The following is a 21,141-nucleotide window of genomic DNA, read 5'->3' on the forward strand; positions in this document are numbered from 1 at the left end:
TACAGTACTTTAGCAGCAATTATTTTAATAGTATTTTTGTGTCAAAATACACCCTAAAAAGAACATAAAGTCAGTTTTTTTCCTTTTTGAGGAGATTAGTTTTTACTGTTATCAGTTTACTTTACTGCTCAGTATACAACAAAATATATTGTAATATTGAAGGGGACATATCAACGACATATCAACATATCAACTGTTCTTGTAAGTTACTGAAAGCACTTAAAATAAGGTGCTGTTTTATAAGTGGTTCATTCATAAAGTTAATATTTTATGAATGGGTAACGCCATATAGAAACAAACCAGTTAAAGTGGTGTTTTTAATGCAAAGCGGTCTAAACTGAGTTTCAAATTTCATGATATGACATGTAGCATTACTCACGCAGACAGATATTTAAAATAAAAACTATAGGAGAAAAGGTAATATCTACACTGGAGTTTATTAAGAAGAAATGCTGGATTTTATAATGTGTAGGTAAATGAAAGCTACACTTACTTAGCTGTGCTTTTTGTTGAGTGCCAGCTGCCTGCTACCGGTGAAAGAAGGACAGCGCTCAAAAAGAATTAAGGGGTTGCTCAGTCATCACAGCATAACACAAAGTCCTTTTAACTTCAGAGCTATGAGCCTGTGCAGTTAGGAAGCAGAAAACACTCTGTGTCCAATTCATCTGTGTTGGTGCAAATGAAAGCGACAACAGACGCACTGGAGAGGCAACAACAAGACAATTCTCATGAAGTGAATGGCTTTGCAGGTGCTGACTCCTTGTTAGTCACTGCTTGTAGCACGGGATGATTCCTGTAGTCCAGGATTGTCCAGCTCCAGGCCTCAAGGGCCGGTGTCCTGCAGGTTTTAGATATCACCCTGGGTCAGCACACCTGAATCAAATGAATAGTTCATTACCAGAAGACCACAAATGTATGTGCCATCACCATGGAGCTGGACTACCTGTGCAGGCTGAATGGGCGTCCAACTTCAGGCCTCAAGGGCTGGTGTCCTACAGGTTTTTAGATGTGTCCTTGATCCAACACAGCTGATTTAAGTAGCTAAATGGCTCGATATGCCTTGAAGTTCTCCAGAGGCCTGGTATTGAGCTAATTGTTTGATTCACCACTCCTGCACTACAGCCTCCTACCTGAGGGGAGTGCAATAAATGTGTGCAGGGTGAGTAGCGTCTTTCAAGCATCTGCTGGTGTAGTGCAGTGATGATGCTGCCAGTCGTCTTTGCAGATTTCAATACACTCAACAGAGCCTTCTTCTTCTACGGCAGGGGTGAGGGGGAACTCCAGGCCTCAAGGGCCCGTGTCATGCAGGTTTTGTGTCCTTGATCTAACACAGCTGATTTAAATGGCTAAATGACCTCCTCAATAGTTAGCTATGGCTCCATATGTCTTGAAGTTCTCCAGAGGTCTAATAATGAATTAATCATTTGATTCAGGTGTGTTAACCCAGGGTGATATTTAAAACCTGCGGCCTGGAGAGGTCTGTGGCCACAACCAGCAAAACCATTCCTTTCTTGGGATGTCGTGTTGTCACCGTTCGAAGTGGACTCCGTGGTTTATGCTTCATAAACGCTTCCTAAACTGAACAGGGTATTTTCGCTGAAGTTTTTTTTTTTTTTTTTTTAAATCATTGTATTTTACAACATGCTTTTAATCTGAAAAGACTGTTTTAAAAAGGGAAAAATGCCTCTGTAAGTAATATTTTTAAAAAGTAGGGGGAGCCATATTCTGGCTTCTCATGCGGAAGTTGAGTAGCCACAGTCATCATTTTGAATCTGTAGTTCAGCTAACTGTCTCCTGGTTGCTAGCGTTAGCTAGTGTTAAAAAGCCAGCATTTCAGTTTTCCATACGTCTTTACGATGCGGACCAGCTGTTAAGCCAATACTGCGCCCGAAGCAATGTACTGGCTGTGAAGTAATGTCAGCTCCTCACGGTGAGTTAATATTAGGAGCGAATTGTTGAGTAACTGGCTAGCTTCCAAAGTTAGCCATCGTTAGCGCTGCTGCTATGTTAGCTAACACGTTTGCCTGTAGCGATAGCAGCCTTGCCACCTGCTAGAGATGTCTAGAGAGGCTGCAGCTCACGTGTGTGTGTGTGTATGTGCACAGCAATACCTATACTTTTACATTTTTGTGCCATATGTTCGGCGTTGGCTCGCCTGGTTTAGTTTTGTTTTGTGAGGGCGCCAAAGGGAAAGTAATAGTGTGAGAAGTGACAGGCCATGACGGTTTCAGATTGGGAAGTTAACTCGGCCTAGTTGGCACTGACTATAAACATTGTCAGAATTTTTCAGTCTGTCAATAACTTGACATTGCTAAGCTGCGTTTGGCGCCGTAGGCGCTGGTGTTGCGTGGGATGTGCAAAGTCGGTGACTATAGCAAGCTGTGGAATGCTGCTGAATGGGTGAGTCGTTTATAATGCGTGTTGTAATTTTTGCTTTGCAGCTTTAGTTCGTTTACTATGAGCTCCCTACCAGCCCAGACTCCGGCATCAAGCTCGTCATGCAGGACGCTACCGGGAGAAGGGAATCAGGTGCAGTTAAGACGCAACTACAAGCATTCAGTTACCTCATATATAACATGTAATGCTAAGCGGCGGTGCTGTTGTCCATTTAGGTGCAACCAAAAGCTCCTCTCCTGCAAATACTGCGTGTGGCTGGAGCCCAGGAGGATATCTTCACGCTCAAAGAGGTGAGCTGTCTAGTGTGACTTTGAAAAAGAGCTATCGGTCACGTGGTCATTCCAAAGGTACAAATGTAGCCTGAACATAAGAAATCTTCTGCTTTGTGTAGGTGATGCACTACTTGGGCCAATACATCATGGGGAAGCAACTGTATGACAAACAGAGGCAGCACATAGTCCACTGCCAGGATGATCCTTTGGGAGAGCTGCTGGAAGTGGAGAGCTTCTCTGTTAAAAACCCGAGGTAATTACCTTAACCAAAACCTGTGCTCATTGTTGGTTCTGCTTTGTATCTGGACTTTATACATTTTTAAAAAAGAAGAAAAATCTTAATTTTAAATGCTTGTATTCCCATTTTACAGCCCAGTGTATGAAATGCTGAAGAAGTATTTGGTTGTTATTGACTGTGCTGGTAAGTGATTCTTTCATTTATTGATTTAAGTCCTTTGCACATTTTTTTTTTCTGGTGAAATTATATTTTTGTTAGGTGGAATCAACAAAAAACAAAACAATCTGTGGATTCATTTGTGGGTGTCTGAAGTCAAAGTATGTCTCTTCCTGTGCTCCTTATTGAATTCACTGTTATTTGCATCATATTGTGGCTTTTTTAAATTACATGAGAAGATCTGTGGGTATACCAACATTCCATGTATATTCAAAGACCATCTTGTTGACTATATTATGAGTGATTGTGAAAGGCTGTCCATCGCTTGGAGGATGTGGGGATCCTGCACAGTCCCAGATGGACCCCTTTCCCCTGCTTAAACTTCATATCTGAAGGGCCTTAGTGAGAGTGTGCAATGCTATAATTAAAGGGGGGGGGGATGTCCTTTTTCTGTTACTGTGTCTCATTTGAAATGCAGACGCTGCAGAGAATCTTTCTGTGGGCCGTGAATGTGTAGATGGCGGAGTGGAGGATCGTGGTCAGGTAAAGCTGAAGCATGGTGCTCAGAAGAAACAGAGACCCTTACCTGCTTTCGCTTCACTACACACAACTTTTTGTAACAATGTCACAAAATAAGTGCACAGCCACTCCGATAATGCCTTTAAATGGAGCCCGACTGATATATCAGACAATTTTAGCTACTTATACGTATATTGATATTGGCATTTATAACTGCAGATGAATTAAAAAGTAAAGAGGAGATGGAGAAGTGTGCTTCAACCATGTCATGAGTGTTGATGTTCCATAGTTTGGCCACCAGAGGGCACTCTGCAACTTCCCTGCTGGCAGCAAACATACCTAGATGGTCAGAGCAGTTATGCAGAGCATGAACTGGTACTTCATGACTTATTGTCATAATAAAACAAGATAATTCAACAGTTTGCTTTTTCACAAATAACTACACATAACAAGTTGTCTTTTTTTCCTGACAATAACTTATTTAGAGGTTAAATCCCCAAGTATCAGTCTTAAAAATCTTATTTTGGCTGGGCTCTGTTTTAAAGTGCTTTGCCCAAAGTATAAGTTTAGTTTCTACTGGGTTGTGTGTTCTGGGGAAGGTGGTGTAAGGGCTGCTGTCTTCGTTGGTGTGCAGTTGTACAGAGTGGCACCGTCTCTGTACAACCCCATTCTTGGTTTGGTCTGGTGGCTTTTCATCACTGTTTTATGACCCACCAGTTCCACCCATTGGATGGGGGGGCAGAGTCACTGTCTCTGTCTGTATCAGAGTTCTCTTCTCTGCTCCGAACTGGAGGATCACAGCTCCTGATCACCCACAGGTCTGACTGCCCTAAACCTTTTCACCTAATCCCACGTTCCTGCACCCTTCTTTCCAATCCCTCCCCAAATCCTCTTTGATCTTACTTCGTGGCTTGTATATAATTTGGTTTGCCGCAACATTGAGCTATATTAAGATATTTGTCCTTTTTATGAAATTAAAGGTTGCTGCATGTGCCACAACCATCTCAGAATGCTATTGAATCAAATTTCAGATGATAATTTAAGTGTTGAATTTGCATATTTCCTAGTTACATTTTAGTGATTAAAATAATAGATCTGTCTGGTAGGGGTGCAACGATACACAAAATTCACGGTTCGGTTCGATATTTTTTTCGATACAAAAAATGTTCATGCCTTTTTAATTTGTCATTTTTTTATTGAAATTATAAATATATATATTTTAACTCAAAAGTACAGTTTTTAAACAAAGTAATAAAAAATAAATCTATCTGATCGAGAAATCGCTCATCTTTGGAAAAGAGTTTATTACAGAGAAATGTCTCTTTCCAAAATAAAAGCTATACTATACGCTTCTTCTGGGCTATATTCTCAGCAGCATATTAAATATATCAGGTCCCCATAAGGAGAATCATGTGCTAACAGCTGTCTAAATGACTCGGGTAAAGTTTGTAGCATGCGTGCTTGTTTTTGTCTGCTTCCACTTGTCTTTGCACTAGGATGATGTCGGCGTAAATGTGCAGTCATATTCATTGTTCCCACTAGTGTGGACAGCACTAATCTCGTTGAAATGACATTAACGCCACAACACGGCAAATCTCCGTTAACGAGCTACCGCGGATCGCCCCATGCGTGGGGCTGGATGGCCAACACGTTAACGAGCAAACTGCGCTAACGCACTAGTTCCCACCAATGTAATTGAGCATTGCGTGGCACATCCGACATACTGTTTTACTTTTGTCCATACCTTCAGGGTCATACGTCACATGAAAACCAAAATAGTTCCCAAGGCCAGATCTGAATGAGGGTGGGGGAGGTTCAATTTGCCATGTTGCAAGGAGAGCTTAGCTTCTGTCTCGCTTGCTTGCCCTGCGGTCAGTGAATCTGCGTTCGACTGCTCCGCCTAGGCTGCACTGTCAAGCGCAGATCCACTGAGCGCTCAACACAAATGGCATCGTCAGAAGGAAAGTTGATAAAATAAATTAAAACATTTGTATTGTTCGATACATATGCATACCGAACCGAAAGCACTGTATCGAATGGTTCAATATCGATACGAGAATCGTTGCACCCCTACTGTCTGGTAGATGTTACTTTAGACTTAAATTCTGTGTGCGTCTGTTTCTTTGCTTTGACAAATGTGCCAAATTGTTCATTTAAGAAAAAAAAATGAGACAACAGTACATACCTTGGAATAAATGTATTAAATCCAACGAATTTAGAGTTGCGGTGGATTGTGTGATCATGCTCTTGTTTATTCACCTGTCTGTTAGTATACTGGCTTTCCTTGCCTTTGCTTTCTGCTTTGTTTACCCAGCACTCAACATTTCAGTTTGCATTTATATCCTAAATTATTTTGAACTCCCTCCCTACTGGCCCTTACCCAAATTGCCCAGCCCTTTGTCCCTTGTGCCATCCCACCCCACCTGTAAACAGAGGCCATGTTGAAAAGGAGCTGCGAGTCCTCCAAGTACCCAGTCACGGCTCTGTGTTCTAATTTCTTGCGTTTGCATTTTCTTCTTTTACAGATGTGTGGAGGTGTGGTGAAAGCAGGTTTGGAGGCTGGTAGTGATGGGCCTCTCCTGCAGACCCCCTCCCAGAGACGACCTCGGGAACCAGATGATGGTAATCAAATAGTCCATTGCACACTTAACAGCCTCGTTACAAGACACTGTTTAAATGTTCAAAACCTCCTTAGACTCTCTTGAAGGTTTGCAACGCTCAGCCTGCAAGCGACCCAAGCTGGATGTTACTCTGGATGAGTGGGACCTCTCTGGCTTGCCCTGGTGGTTTCTGGGTAATCTCCGTAATAACTACAGCCGCAGGAGCAATGGCTCCACTGACATCCACACAAACCAAGTAAGACACCTCACGTGCTGCTAGAAAGTCCACCCAGTATAATTAAAAATGGGCAATAAGGTTCATTTTAGAGGTTTCAAGCTTAGGAAAACTAACAGACATTACTTGTTGACAAATGGCAAAAATCAGATCATAACAGTGGTGGTCTGACTGATGTGTCAGCTGTCTCTTGCACAGGAAGAGGATACGGCCATTGTGTCGGACACCACTGACGACCTCTGGTTCCTCACAGAGGGCGAGAGTGAACAGGTGAGTGTGGAGATGAAAGAGGCTGCTCTGGAAGAAGGCAGCAGAGAAGGAGAGCCTCCACTGGAGGATGATGATGGGGGAATGAAGGAGGACAAAGCAGACAGAGAAGTATGTCTTTTTCTTTCTTTTTTTTAAATTTTGTGATATATTTCTTTCTTGCCAATAAAATGTTTTTCACTAAGAAATGTGGAGAGGTGATGTGATCTGATGTGTATTTATTAGATGCAGGAGGAGCCAGATGAAGACTCTCAGTGTCTGAGTGATGATACTGATACAGAGATCTCCACACAGGTCAGTATCTCTGAGCCTCCGTTTATTCATTTACAGCCATTTGTTTAAAACTATATCAGTCTTGTGAATGCTGTGTTTATATCTTAGGATGCATGGCAGTGCACAGAGTGCCGAAAATACAACATACCTCTCCAGAGGTACTGTGTTCGGTGCTGGGCTCTAAGGAAGAACTGGTATAAAGATGTCCCTCGGCTTGCGCATTCCCTTTCTGTTCCTGACATCCCAGCATGCAGCTCACTCATTACCCACGATGAGGAAGATGACAGCGACACGGGCATTGATGTCCCAGATTGCAGCAGGACAGTTTCTGATCCTGTCATCCTCCCTTCACATTCCACCGCCGATCGACCATTGCCAACAATGGTAATGGGAAAAGGCAAAGGTCCGAGGCCCTCTGTCTTCCACAAAGATGAGCAGCTCTCTGAAGGAGACAGTCAAGAGAATCTGGGCATGGAGGTTGAGGACGTTAGGCCTGAGGCGCTGCTAGAGCCTTGCAAGCTCTGTCGAGTGCGGCCACGTAATGGAAATATTATACACGGACGCACTGCTCACCTGCTTACCTGTTTTCCATGTGCAAGGAGGCTACATAAGTTCCAGGCTCCTTGTCCAGGATGTGGGAAGATAATCCAGAAGGTTATTAAAATATTCATCCTGTGAAGGGCACACAACCCATCTGTAAAGTCCTGGGGACCTGACCAAAAAAATCACAATACAAACTTTTCAACAACATTCAACCATACAGCTGCATAGCTCCTAGTACCAGTCTTTGCTTGTGGACTCATAAAATCTCTGCACCTTACTGTCAAATTTATAAAGAGACAAAATATAGCACTTGGTGAATCTTGCTCTGTTGCATGGTTTATTTGAGTCACACTGCCTCTGAAGTATTGTTAGATGAAACCTCAGTCTTAACAGTTCACTATACGAAATGCTTGTTTTGGTGCCACATTTAAATAAGGGACATACAAATCCAGAAGTATTTATTTATTTATTAAAACTATCACATAGGCACACACAGTTTGAGTTATTTTATGTTATGAAGGGTTTGTTTGTTTTTTGTTTTGTTTTTTTTCCCTCTAAAAGTTTATGGCCTTTTTTTTTTCTTCATTATTTCTTATTCATAGTGCAGTTTTTGGGTGCTGATTTTTATTTCTGGAAATTTTAGGATGTGCTTAAGTTTTTCATTAATTTACTTTGTCCATCTGGACAGAAACTGAACAGAATAATAAATGCAGGTATGCAAGTACAGGTCTCTTTGAGCTGTCCCTTTATTTGTGGGTTTTGTTTTTTGTCTTAATCCCTCCTGCATCTCTTTACATAACACAGCTCTAAAATGTAAGTTTTAAAGCAGCTGAACGAAGAAAAACTCTAAATCTGTTTTTAGATGTTTCAGGCTTGAAAGTTTCCTCCCAAAATCAATGTACTCTCAGCACATGTGAATGTATTGTGAAATACAATGGTGACTTAAGTCTAGTTTCTTGCAGCCAGAAATGTAAATGTAGACCGTAATGCACAGCTGAAGTATTAACCGTAATTGTTGAACCTTGGTAATTTGTTAACGTGTTCAGTATGTACATTTGTCAAACCTCTGACAGCTATGCCTGCAGTAAGTTATGTCATAATGTTGTTGGTTCGTGTTTAAATATTATAATTCGGAGTACTTTAGATTATTTCTGGAACCTGTTTAAAATGTAGGTATTGTATTTATTTATTGTTTTACTTGTGGTCAGCTCGTAGCAAACAGAAAATGGTGCACTTGTTAAAAAAAACAAATCTAATTTGCATTTGTAATTTAACAATAGAGAGAAGAAACCGGCTGAGTTACCAGGTGTACCCTCAGTGAAAATGGCTTCACAGGGGTTATTTTAAGCGTTACACTGCCATGTAATGACTTTATACAGAAATGTGTATTATAGATTTTATTTGGATTGTTCAGCTTTATTTGAAGATTGTGGACCACATAGATGGTACTTTTTGAGTGTGTGAACGGTCTTGAATAAATACATTGTTCCTTATTATTCAGTGACTTTTAGGCATTTAACTTTGGCTCTGCGTAACACAGTGTGTATATTAAGTGTTTGAGCTGATGTTTACTTGTGCTTAGTCTTTCCGCCAGGAGGTGGAGAGAGGTTTCAGTCTTGTAACCGTTGCCTACAGAAACTGTACAGTCCCTGTAATAACATGTAATGGATATATATAGAGCATGCCTCTTAATCAGATCCAGCGCAAAGCTGGTGTCAGAACTATATTAGTAATGTAAATGCAATAAAAGATGAATTATAGATTGTAACAAGTATTAGCATTGTACATCAAGGGGGAAAAGGCTCCCATTAAATACAGACCTCATGTAAATGAAACACTTAATACCAGTGATACTGGTTGATTAACACATCCCAATTTGTCACATTAAGACCATAATGTTCTAAAACATGGTGCAGTTATAGGGGTTTTTTGTTATGGAATAAACATGTTTTGTTAAGCGAGAAAGAGTTGGGAATTGTCTGCTTTGTTCACTACTTCACCAGAGAGACAGTTGGTGTACGGTACCCACTGGTGAAATCTGTGTTTTAGTTGAATAAGTCATTGTGTGTGACAGGCCAGCTGTCAAGTATCCTCTCCTCCTTGACTGGGCTCCAGCACCTGCGACTCTCCTCTGCTTACTCACTGTTCATTTCCTGCTTACTCGTGCTTGCCTTATTTTTGTCCTGTTCTTGAGAATTGGGGCATACGCCCTGCCTTCGACTGTGTATGCCTCTGTAACACCACTGCTATCCAAATTCTGTATAAACACTGCAGCTACTTTACACCTGAGTTATTTACCAATTACTCATTGGGGTGTATTTCCTGTTCATTGAAAGTCCCCTGTTAAACTGTTCTCCAGTCCCAAATATGCAGTCATAACGCAACAGCTTGTTATTCAAATTATAAGTTATTTGTTAACTTTCAGATTCTTCATTATTACATTGTTATCTATATATGTAAGCAACCTTTAATGCTTATATTGAACAAACTGTTGGTAATAATTATCAAAGTATTTCCACTTGGAATGGCTATGTTTCTTTCTTTTTTTTTAATCCACTTTTTTTTTTATCCACATAATTGTTGTAAAAAAAAATTTAACTAAAAGGTGGCTTACGTCTATCTTCTGGTGCCTTATCCTCAGAATATTTCTGAATCTCGGTAGCAGCAGTTTACATGGATGTGCAGTACTTGGGAAAAGTCTTTATATAAGACTATATAATTTATTAGGAAAATGGAAAATAGGTGCAGCAAGATATTGAAACATACATAAAGCAAAAACAATTTGTAGAATTGCAATGAGCTTGAAAATCAGTATTTGGTATCACCACCTTTATTCTGCAACAACTCTGAACTCTCTTAGGGAAAATCTCTTGTCATTTTTAAAGCAGTCTTCAGGAATAGTTCTCTGGGCGTTTTGGAGAGCATTCAAAGCTCCCACACTGCCTCAATAATGTTGAGGTCCAGGCTCTGGGGAGGCCAATCCATGACTGTCCAGGTCTTGTGTAATTTGGTATTCCTCAGTCTTTTCTCCCTGTTTCCCTTCATTAAGAATGTCTTCTTGGCTTGGCAGCCATCCACAGTAGATGGATCAACTGAAGAGCCAAATATGTTTCTCAGATCTTTGCTGTAATTTTTTCTGTTTCTTACGAATATTGAGATACTGCTGTAGATAGTTTTTAGGAATGTGACTTCTTCTTTGGTCCTCCACTTGTCCAGTTTCCTAAAATGTTTTAAGGACACACTGCACACCATACTGAGATGTCACCTCATTGGTGCAAAAATGCTATTTGATGCCTGTTAAACTATTTTCTTTGGCATTTTTGTAAATTCAGCTAACAAAAACTGTCTAAAGATACAATTAAAATGTTCTTCCTTGCTTGTTTGTCTCTTATATATAGATCCAACACTGATTCATCCCTTTAGTTACTCATAAATGGCTTCTTGGATAGCAAAGGTTACCAACCTCTGGTCAAAACTGCAGTGGGGTAAAACAAAATAGAAAGACAACAATACTCACGGACATTTTTTCTCTCCAATTTCCACTCATGTGCTTTATTTAAAGAATTTATTTTCCAGTGGTTTACCACTGAAGACCTCACATGCGAGCTGGTAGGTAGGTGTTGATGTTTTGTGAAATGCTTCCCTTTACTCTGTAGCTAATTCAAGAACAGTCTAGGCCTGCTGCTTTGTATGTGGCATCTGGTGCGTCACCGAGAGTAGAGACGAAGAATGGCATAACACCCCTGGTGACATGGCACCCGGAGCTTGGCAGCTCTAGAATGACAAGACCCAGGGAGTGGTGAAGGATCTGCATGTTTCCATGGCGACAGTGCTCCCATCTCAACATCCCAGAATAACTTAACACATTCTTTCTTTATCCTCGGTGGCGTATGCAATTATTCCTGAAGGGAAAATAGTTATTACTTCCATTCTTATGCCTATTTTTATTGTTTTATTGCAGCCACTGCCATTAATCGGTTTATTTGTTGATGTCATAAATGCAAAACTCATTTTAAGATATAGATTTTTGTGATACATTCCTCTGGTGTCCTTTGTCTCATACCCCGAGGATAGTACATGTCTGGATATCTATAACTGTATCTGTGGGGCTAGGGCCTTTCTTTCTTTTCTAATTTCCATGCAGATATACAAACACACACACAAATACACACATTCCCTCTGTTGTGTCCGACTATTTGGTCGCTCCAGAAACTAGGCCGCTAAATTTGTCCCTCTGCTGACATGGGAGAAGGTCACTGGAACCAGAGAAAAACAAAGACAGGAATACGGAAGAAGGCCTGAAGATAGTGTAGATTAAAAATAAGGATATTGATGGGTAGCGAGGGGCATGATTGAAATGTAGCAGAGTAAGATAACAGAGCTGGACTGAAAAACTGGAAATAGTTTAAAACATAGCCATCCAACAGTATATACTATATACATACCTGGCTTCAGAGGGATTCAGAATTTCCCAGAGGAACTATGCTAATGGTGCTTTATACTTGGAAAGTGTCAGGGTGTAAATGTCACTTTGTTTTCCTGCCTGTGATACCTGCTTTGATTATCATAAGTCCTCTGAATATATGTCATTGAAATAATCTGGTTGTTTGTAGCAAGGGGGCACAAGTTATTTACAGGGAATAACTTTTGGGCTGCCATGTGCTGCAAAGTATGTTAGTGGGAAGTGGGTTATGCACATAGGCATGAGTATGTATGTGTATTTGTCTCTGTGTGCTGGAGCCTTTCAGTGAGTGGGATGCCAGCGAAGGGAAGGGCAGCGGATGGTGCAGGGGCTCAGTCCATTCCTGTGATTTAACATGACACCACTTGCACTAAGACTGCGACAGCTGCGTATGCACATGCCGGCCATTCTGTTTGTTGTAGGGGATTACTCTGCAATAAAAGCCCCAGTGACCAGCAGCATGGCTGGGCTACAGAACTACTGTTCCCCCTACCCTGACTTAGAAGGCTTTCTCCAGGCCTCCAGAGCCCTGTGCAAACACAGGTGGGGCACTTCATTCTGAGTATAAATGAATGGGAGTATTCTCCTGATGATTAGCCAGGCCATAGTAGTGTCACATCACCTTTGGGGGGGTCGTCAAACTGTATCACTTATGTAAGGGTCATTACTCAACAGAAATAGTGGGACACAGCAGCGCAGTAATCAGATCTGACCGTGAATATTTTAATTTGCTCTCATTGTGTTTTATGCACTGATGATTGTCGAGGAGGAGTCGGCTGCTTTGTCACATCTCCACATAATGATCCTATACAACATTAATGCTCTATAGTAAGTATAACCTCATCGTAATCTGGAAGAAAAGCTCTGATATCAAAGAGTTTAGGAATGGATGTGCAGTTTTCATGGCGACAGTCTCTGAGACGACAGACTTGGACATGTGTTGCTGTCACTATGGTGACAATGCTCTCTCCCAAAGGCATGAAACTAGTACATAATAATGCTGCATGAGTCTGGATTTCAGACTGAATATTGCTTTCCAGGAGTACAGAAAGGCCAGGAATGAGACTTTATTTTTTGCATGTGGAAAAAAATAATTCATAATTTCCTGTGTCTTTTTCCTTTAAAATGTTAAACTTTCTGACTCATTCTGAATGATCTAAATAAATATTTAGACATCCAAGCAGGTCACCAGATTTTTTACACAAATCCTAAAAGTGTAAAACACAGAACTCAGTGATTCAAGCAGAACATAACTGTTATTTATAGAGTGAAAAAAATACACCAGCAAGTCTATGAACACATTGAGGATTAGAAGTTAATTTAAAAAAAAAGTCATCTGTCTTCAGTCCTTTTTATTTAAAAAAAAAAAAAAAAAAATCCATTGCCATGTCTGAGGGACTGTATCTTACCATGCACAAATGAGATTTCTAAGGTCCTTTAGAAAAAAGGCTTATTGAAGCCCACCAGGCTGGAAAAGGTTACAGAACTATTGCTACACTTTCTACTCCAACAATAGAAAGTCAGACAGATAGCGTAAATTGAGAAAAATTGAAGATCATTGTTACACTGCCCAGGAGTGCTTGATCAAAAAAAAAAAGATCTCTCCAGTAGCAAGAGGGGTCATAGCCTGGCAGGTAACAAAGAAGCCAAAAAAGGTCGTTTCTAAAGTGTTCACAAAATTTCAAGCAAAAGTCAAAATTGAGTGATTCTGCTTCCTTCCGATTCTCAGTATCTACCAGTCAAATTAATAGGTTAGTGCTCATGCTGGACACTAAAGCACATAAAGCTGTTAGAATACAAATAAACTCATGGGAATTATTATGAGTTTTATGAGTTTAACATCCAAATAAAGTAGAAACAAAAGCATGTATTTTATTTGTTTAAACAACTTGTGTATCCTGTTTTGCGTCCTATATCGTAATGTATCACTGGATGGAAGACCTGGTTTAGCCACCTCTAATAAACAGTTCCTTGCTGTTGTTATGTTATTCTCCTCTTACATATCTGAGATTTCCCGACTGCACTCAGATGACAGCTCTCCAGGTCACTGGAAAACTTGAGGCTAACCTGGGGTGAGGAGGACTGATCCCTCCCTCCTCCCCCAGAGCTCAGCTGTCCCACAATGTGCTGTTGCTTGTCACTGAGGAGAAGTGGAACAGTGTTGCCAGTGACAGGGCTACCCCCCCCCCCGCGCTGCACACAAGGGGACCCTTACACACTATGGACAAGAAATACGTTATTATATTATATTATATTATTGATATTTATTTAGTAATTTAATCAATAGCTCTGATACTTAGAATAAATCCAAATGTCACAATAGGTATTAATTTGTATATTTTTTGCATTATTTCTTACATGGGGCCAATCAGTCATAATTAAATTAGAGCCAGCCTATTTTTCACTGGTTTGGCCTATTTTAAGATGGAAAATAAAGTACAGTATTAGCAAACCACAGGTAAACAAACTGTTCTGTATCTTAAGTGTTCACTTCAAATACTGAGGGACACACACACACACACACACACACACACACACACACACACACACACACACACACACACACACATCTAGTTCTGCTGACAATGGGTTAAGATGACAGAGGGTTATGAGTGATTCTGACACACTGCAAACCCCCTCCTTGCTGTACCCCTGAGTCCAACACAGGCTTCTTTGTACTCACTCCACCATCAGTGACGATCCATCACAGACTAACCTGACAGCCGACCCAGCCCCGTGCCAAGCTAAGACTGTGCACTCTGCCTTAAACCCAAGCCCAAACCCCAGGAGGATACCACAAGCCACCAGACGGGCCTGCCAAACCTCTGCCTGGCACCTAATCCCAGGACTGAAATCTTCCTGTAGTTAATTCACTGACTTGTAAGATTTTTTTGTTTTGATTGTGTCTAGCTGAAACTTTGTGTTTGTTACCTTCAAAAGGATATAAAACACAGGTAAAGAATAAACAGTAAGAAATAAGAGGCTCTGTTCCATTGTGTGTCATTAACCCTTTGAACCAGCACAACCCTGGAATGCTTAAATGGAAATCATTGGTTGCACCTGTGCTTTCTCTTACACGAAATATCAACATATCTGCCACAAACCAGGCCTATAAATATATTCTTTTAAACAAGCTGCTGTTTAGGCAACGCTGATCCACAATAAAAATAAATACATAGAGGCTTTAAGGGGCAGTTATAATGAGGAAATTGCAACATCTTGAGTTCTCTCATCCGAAATCCGGTCTGTGTGAAATTGTCACTGATGTGGAAAAAAGTCAGAAATAAAAAATTAATCTGAGCAATAAAAATATGTATTTTTTAATGTCGATTTTCATCTGGGTGAAAAGGCCTTGTTGACACCAGACATTAGAGGAGAATAGACAGACTGGTTTGAGCTGATAGGAACACAACAGAAACTTAAATAACTACTTGTTGCAACCAAGGTATGCAGGAGAGCATCTCATCAAACCTTATAATATGCAAGGGCTCACCAACATTGGACAATAGAAAACTGGATGGTAGAGGTCTAGAGAGAGAACTAAATTCCATAATAGTGTTAACTTGCAAGCTAACATGTAAGAAGGTTTTACAATGCTGTAGTTTAAATATTAAAAGCAGCTTTAGGGAGCTAGCTGGAAAGGCTCCCTGGTATGTTGAACCTTCAAAATTTTCACATAAGACCGGAATTAATAATGCCTTCTTTAATTTTATAAGCAGGGACTCCAGCAACACTTAAAAGTAAAGAACTTTATTAAATGACCAACGCGTTTTGGCTTGTGGCCTTCATCAGGGTCATACTCTTAAGTGTTCCTCGAGTCCCTGCGTTGTGAGTTTCTCATCCTCTCTATGCACCTTGGAAGTAGGTGAAGTTGTGCCAGAATTTTTGCTGTTCTTTGATTTTATAAGCAGGAAAAGTATAAAACCTAGCTTTTCATGTCTTATCGTGACACTATAAAGTCCTTAGTTCTTCTTTATTTTCTCTATTTTAAATATTGAACTCATGGTTTCCAATGATATAGTATTGTTTACTTTTGTTTCAAAAAACGTGTATTTACTCTTTCATTGGTTGGAGAATACCATTGGCAGTGGTATTCACCAGACCTTGCAACCCTCTAAGTTTAATGAACTGTGGTTATTAGGAAACTGCTAGCAATTTGTCTCTTCCAAAACATCTCCTGAGAGGTAGTGTATTACTGTGATAAACTTATTGTAAAGAAATAGAGTACAGACTCATGTAACACTCCTCATGATTTGCCTGTCACTCCAGGCCACTTCTCTGCTGACAGAAGTGTGTGTTTTGGCTGTGCTGCAATGTTAGCGGAAGCTAGTCAGAATTAGCTGATGAGCTACGAGGTGAGACATGTCCTGGAAGGATTAACACCCAGTGGCTAGGCTAATGCTATGACTTGCTGGAAGAGGTCAGGACAACCAAGGCCATTCCCTCTGTGTGGCTGACTCATTACTGTCCCTTAAATTCTGGGGGTAATGTGAGCCAGTGTCAGCCTAGCAGCTCACTCTGCTGATGGTTCCTGCACAGACCTGCCTGGTTCTGAGGCTAGTATAACTCAGAAGGTCACTTGCATCACATAGTGCAATCATCTCAAGATGAAAGTCAGCGGATATGAATGCAGTTACATAAACCACAGGAACAATGTCACCTAAGCTTTTTTTGGTATTGACCAAGTTGATCACATTATGAGTCTGACAGTGCTTCACAGCAGTCCAGAGTAAGCAACAGTCTCTTGCCTCGTTGACTTCCCATCAAAAACCTGAAGTCAAACAATGTATTGTCTCTGTGTGCCACTGGCTCCCAGCAGAAGTGACAGCTGTTTCCAGAATGTCCCTTCTGCCTCCCCACTTAATGATGGAACTCTTCATGTTCGGAAGGGGACGCAAGTCTGGGATTAACTCACTAAGATGGACACCTTTGATCTGAGGCAGTCTCTCCCATTTCAACCTGATCATGTCCTGGCCTCTTAAGAAATACATGAGCACACAAACCCACAGAAAAACACGCACGCGTACAACTGGGCCTTAAAGCCCTAGAGAGCAGGGCCAAACAGAGATGTGATGTGTAGATGTGCAGCAACAGCTAAACGTCGTGTCAGGTTTCTGGGGGCTCGTGCTAAATTTAACCCTGTGATCCAGCAGAAGGCAGAGGGGTTTAAATGCCAGTCTACAGTTGCTCCACACCAGTTGCTCTCCACACGTCTTCCACTCATCACAAACTCAGGCCGGGAAGAAGATAGGTGCACACACGTACACTCCAACGCAAACTCCAGACACAGGACAGAAGAGCGCATACTGAAGACTAGTTCCTAGGAAAGCTGGGATCTTTGTTCCCTTGTATCCAGACCACAACTGTCCAGTATGGAGCTTTTTGAGACCAACCCTTATTTTTTCCCTGACCAGCGCTTCTATGAAGGAGGGGACAGCTACTTCCCCTCTCGCCTGCCCGGGGCGTATGACCAAGCTGGCTACCAGGACAGGAACTCCATGATGGGCTTGTGTGGGAACCTGTCTGGGGGTGTCGGAGTTGGAGTGACAGGTACCGAGGACAAAGCCTCTCCATCCAGCATGTCGCCTCACTCCGAGCCCCACTGCCCAGGTCAGTGTCTTCCCTGGGCCTGTAAGCTGTGTAAAAGGAAGACAGTGACCATGGACCGCCGGCGAGCAGCCACACTGAGGGAGAAGAGACGCCTAAAGAAGGTGAACGAGGCCTTCGATGCTTTGAAGAGGAGCACGCTGATGAACCCCAACCAGAGGCTGCCCAAGGTTGAGATCTTGCGGAGCGCCATCCAGTATATTGAAAGGCTCCAAGCCCTGGTGTCCTCCCTCAACCAGCAGGACACTGAGACAGGACAGCAGGGTTTGCTCTACCGGCCCAGTCCAACTCAACCCAGAGTAAGTAGGACAGAGACAGGACGAGGGAAGGGAGAAATTCAAAATAACAGAGAAATCAGCCAAGAGGGAAACAGAGTTGGGAACAGCACTAGTTGGAAAGTGGCAGAAGATATGGGAGAAAAATGAGCGGTACAGTAAAGAGAAAGATAAATACTACATTAAAAAATGACTGGGGTAAAATGTCAAATCAAAAATGTGTAAATTTGATTATCTGTTCATGTTCCTTTTGATTTATTCATTCTGGATAAGGTTTGAGGTTATTGTGAGTATGTATTCAGCCATACAATGAGCAAAAATGTTGTGTTTTAAAAGGTTTTTAAAAACATGATCCAGTGTAGCTCATTAGTGTTTTTAAAGACACTGACAAGAACTCCTGTGACAGGCGTCATAGTAATGGAAAGTCTTTTTCATCGTGTACATTTGCCTCTGAGTGGGGTCACGGGATGCATTAACTATATGTGCGTTCGTGGTAGTACACTGCACTTTAGTGTGTGTTGTTTTTCTGTGTGGGGTGGTATGGTGTGCTGTATCATAACAGAGTGACTGACAGCAACTTGTGTGTGTGCATCGCCATGGCAACAGGTGTCGTCGTCAAGCGAGCCCAGTTCAGGCAGCACCTGCTGCAGCAGCCCGGAGTGGAGCAGCACTCCAGAGCAGTGCACGCAGAGCTACAGCAGCGAGGGTAAGCACAGTTCACTTAGTCCCATTAAACTAGGTAGACTAGGTAGCACCTTCACAGGTACTCAGTGTGTAACTGGGTCTTTTTGCAGATCTCCTGAGCGTTGCAGACTCTCCAGAGCAGGGGAACATGCGGGCCTTGACCTCCATTGTGGACAGCATCTCTGCAGTAGATGGACCTGTGGCCTTTCCTGTGGACATTCCCAAATAGACCCTTAGACCAGCCGGCCAGTAGGTGCACAGCGAGCAAACAAAAAGCAGTGACCTTTAATCCTAAATTATGTCTATTTTGTGCTTCTGCTGATTAAATTATTTTGTCTTATGCCAAATTAAAAAATGTTTCCATTTGACAAGTATTGCAGCTCTGTTGATCCACGGGCCAGCTAGCCAAACTGACTTTTCCTGTTCTCATTGAGGCTTTGTTCCCTTTTTTCCCTGCCTTATGCGATGTTCCAGACCTGTTTGTCAAAGCTACAGGAGATTCAAAGACTTTGCTGCATGAACCCAACACATATTTACTACACGTGATCCCTGTTAGGCTTGCCTCCAGATTTATAGAGCCACAGAGGAATGACAGATCCAGTTTTCTTTCCTTACTTAATTTAAGATTTCCTCTTCAAAAGCTTTCCCTAATCTTTCATTCATTTTTTTGTGTGTGTGAGTTTTAATGCTTAAAAAACAAGAGTTTATTCATGGGGCCAATATGTACCATGGCAGTTTTGACCAAGATCTGCTTAATTTAAACTGATTATGAATGCTAGTGTTGTAAATACGTTCCCTTTTTCTACAGAGTGGATTTGCCATTTTTATTTTTTTTTTGCTAACTTATTTTGGACTTTTATAACTAAGATTGTTGTGTATTTGTAGATGTTCTGAAAAGTGATATTTTCTGTTTAATTCTTACAATAAAGACCATTTTCAATACACTGTCCAGTGTTGTTTTTAGCCTATAATACAATACGCTGGCACATATAACTTAACAAGGAACACAGGATACCAAATCTTTAAAAAACAGCTTTACTTATGTCTATATAGTGTCATAAATACATTACACTTCTTTTTAAATAGCCAAATAATAAAATCTTGATTTGTCAGCATTGTTTCACACCTGGAATAAAGACACAGTACTCATAGCTGCCACATAGCACGTTACACCTTTTAGACACCTTGGAAAAACTTAAAAAAAAAAAGAAAAAGATTGTACACCCATCCAGCACTTCACTGGTTCATTTGCTGTGTTCTTATTGGATGAGGAGTTGGTGAGCCAAGAGTACTGACTGCTCAATCAGAGCAACATTAGACAAGTCTGTCACGTGGAGCAGTTTCATGTGGATTTCATTGGCTGATGTTGAGCAGCAGTTTACAGTTTGATTTTGAGAGAATGTAAGGAATCAACAGAGAAGAGCTACAGTGGTCACACTACCATCCACAGAGAAAGTCATGGTCGCATGGCTGGGGCTGGCCTTTTCACACGAAATCTACTAGTCTCAAGCACAGAGACTCATTTAGTCATACACTCTCACACACTCTCTCTCACACACACTTCATATTAAAGGATTCTCTCTATTCTAGGCTACATAGTGTCATACAGAAGGCGAGAGAGGCAGAGAAAGGAGAGGCAACAGCTACATTGTGTTAAAAGAGAAGGAAGAGAAGGAAAAAAGAAGGAATGGGAGAAGAGGCAAAGAGAGAAGTCTGATATTGGACCCATGAACCTGTGAAGAGTCCTTGTGGAAACACACACCTCCCTTAGTGAGTCCCTCCCACCAACGATTCACACACGCACAGCATACAGCAAAAGACACACGAAGGTCCGACACAGAGAGAAAGAGAAAGAAAGAGAAAGAGAGAGAGAACAGTCACTATTGAATACAGGGCATTGGGTTTCATACAGCAATATTATATTGTTTTCCATATATATTCCCAATATATATATATTTATATATATATATTTATATATAATATTTCTATAAAAAACATAAGTCATCCATTTTATGTACAGAGATAAATGAGTAATACCTTGCATAACCGGTAGAGGGGTAACGTGTGGTGGGATCTGCCATTTATACAAGTATTCATCATTCTCAAATCCAAACCAACACCTGCTCACCATCTCCTTTAATCTTTTTGACGCTGTTTTCTTGTAAAGGACATGATGACGCAGGAAGATTGGTTTGGGCTTGGCCATGTTGAGACTATTACAACCAGGAAAAAAATCCACAGCTGAGATCAGGGGAGCAGGAGCACAACAACCACAACAACAAGGCTACTGGGAGCACGGGGGTAAACTGGGAGAGACCAGGATGAGCCTCCATTACAGCAGCGAGCGCAGCCAATGTGAACTCTCAAGAGTTCAAAGGTCAGAGTTGGCCTCTGTATTGCACGTGTCCGAAGAAGAGGTGAGAGGTGAAAGTTGGAAGGTGAGGCTGGGCAACAAAGGGACGAAGCTTTCCCTATGAGGTACCCAGGTCTCCCTCTCCAGATTTGGCATATCACTCTCAAAAGGCCGCAAGCATATGTCCATATAGGTAATGAGAATGCACTAGAAGAGAGAAAAGAAGATGAGGAAAGTGGAACAAAAAAAAAAAAAGAAAA

The 21,141-nt window shown here is 41.3% G+C and overlaps 3 protein-coding genes across 9 annotated transcripts in view; 2 read left to right on the forward strand and 1 right to left on the reverse strand.

The window, feature by feature from the left end:
* Positions 1-1,431: 1,431 nt before the first annotated feature.
* Positions 1,432-9,465, forward strand: mdm4 (MDM4 regulator of p53). 3 transcript variants are annotated; one of them, XM_086291970.1, is made up of 11 exons: positions 1,432-1,587; positions 2,442-2,529; positions 2,613-2,687; positions 2,789-2,922; positions 3,041-3,090; positions 3,542-3,606; positions 6,108-6,204; positions 6,278-6,438; positions 6,601-6,795; positions 6,910-6,978; positions 7,066-9,465. In XM_086291970.1, the coding sequence occupies exons 2-11, from the start codon at positions 2,458-2,460 to the stop codon at positions 7,633-7,635; spliced, it is 1,488 nt and encodes a 495-aa protein (XP_086148096.1). In that variant the 5' UTR covers positions 1,432-1,587; positions 2,442-2,457; the 3' UTR covers positions 7,636-9,465. The 3 variants fall into 3 exon arrangements, with proteins under 3 accessions (XP_086148096.1, XP_086148095.1, XP_086148097.1); XM_086291969.1 differs by lacking the exon at positions 1,432-1,587 and adding an exon at positions 1,646-1,930; XM_086291971.1 differs by lacking the exon at positions 1,432-1,587 and adding an exon at positions 1,646-1,930 and having other exon boundaries at positions 6,616-6,795.
* A 7,709-nt stretch (positions 9,466-17,174) lies between these two features.
* On the forward strand, positions 17,175-19,758 carry myog (myogenin). 2 transcript variants are annotated; one of them, XM_086291978.1, is made up of 3 exons: positions 17,301-17,868; positions 18,451-18,550; positions 18,639-19,758. In XM_086291978.1, exons 1-3 carry the CDS (start codon positions 17,335-17,337, stop codon positions 18,755-18,757), a joined length of 753 nt encoding a protein of 250 aa, XP_086148104.1. In that variant the 5' UTR covers positions 17,301-17,334; the 3' UTR covers positions 18,758-19,758. The 2 variants fall into 2 exon arrangements, with proteins under 2 accessions (XP_086148102.1, XP_086148104.1); XM_086291976.1 differs by having other exon boundaries at positions 17,175-17,868; positions 18,451-19,758.
* The window catches only part of ppfia4 (PTPRF interacting protein alpha 4), a 68,496-nt gene continuing 66,904 nt past the window's right edge, over positions 19,550-21,141 (reverse strand). For all 4 annotated transcript variants that reach the window (XM_086291974.1, XM_086291972.1, XM_086291973.1 and 1 more), the window contains one exon: positions 19,550-21,088. The gene's annotated coding sequence lies outside the window, so the exon portion shown is untranslated. The remainder of the gene's footprint in view (positions 21,089-21,141) is intronic.

Source organism: Aulonocara sp. 'chitande type north' Nkhata Bay, linkage group LG5 (genome assembly GCF_057382095.1).
Source record: "Aulonocara sp. 'chitande type north' Nkhata Bay isolate Kocher_YH1m ecotype deep benthic linkage group LG5, A_spYH_male_GT1.1, whole genome shotgun sequence".
NCBI lineage: Eukaryota > Metazoa > Chordata > Actinopteri > Cichliformes > Cichlidae > Aulonocara > Aulonocara sp. 'chitande type north' Nkhata Bay.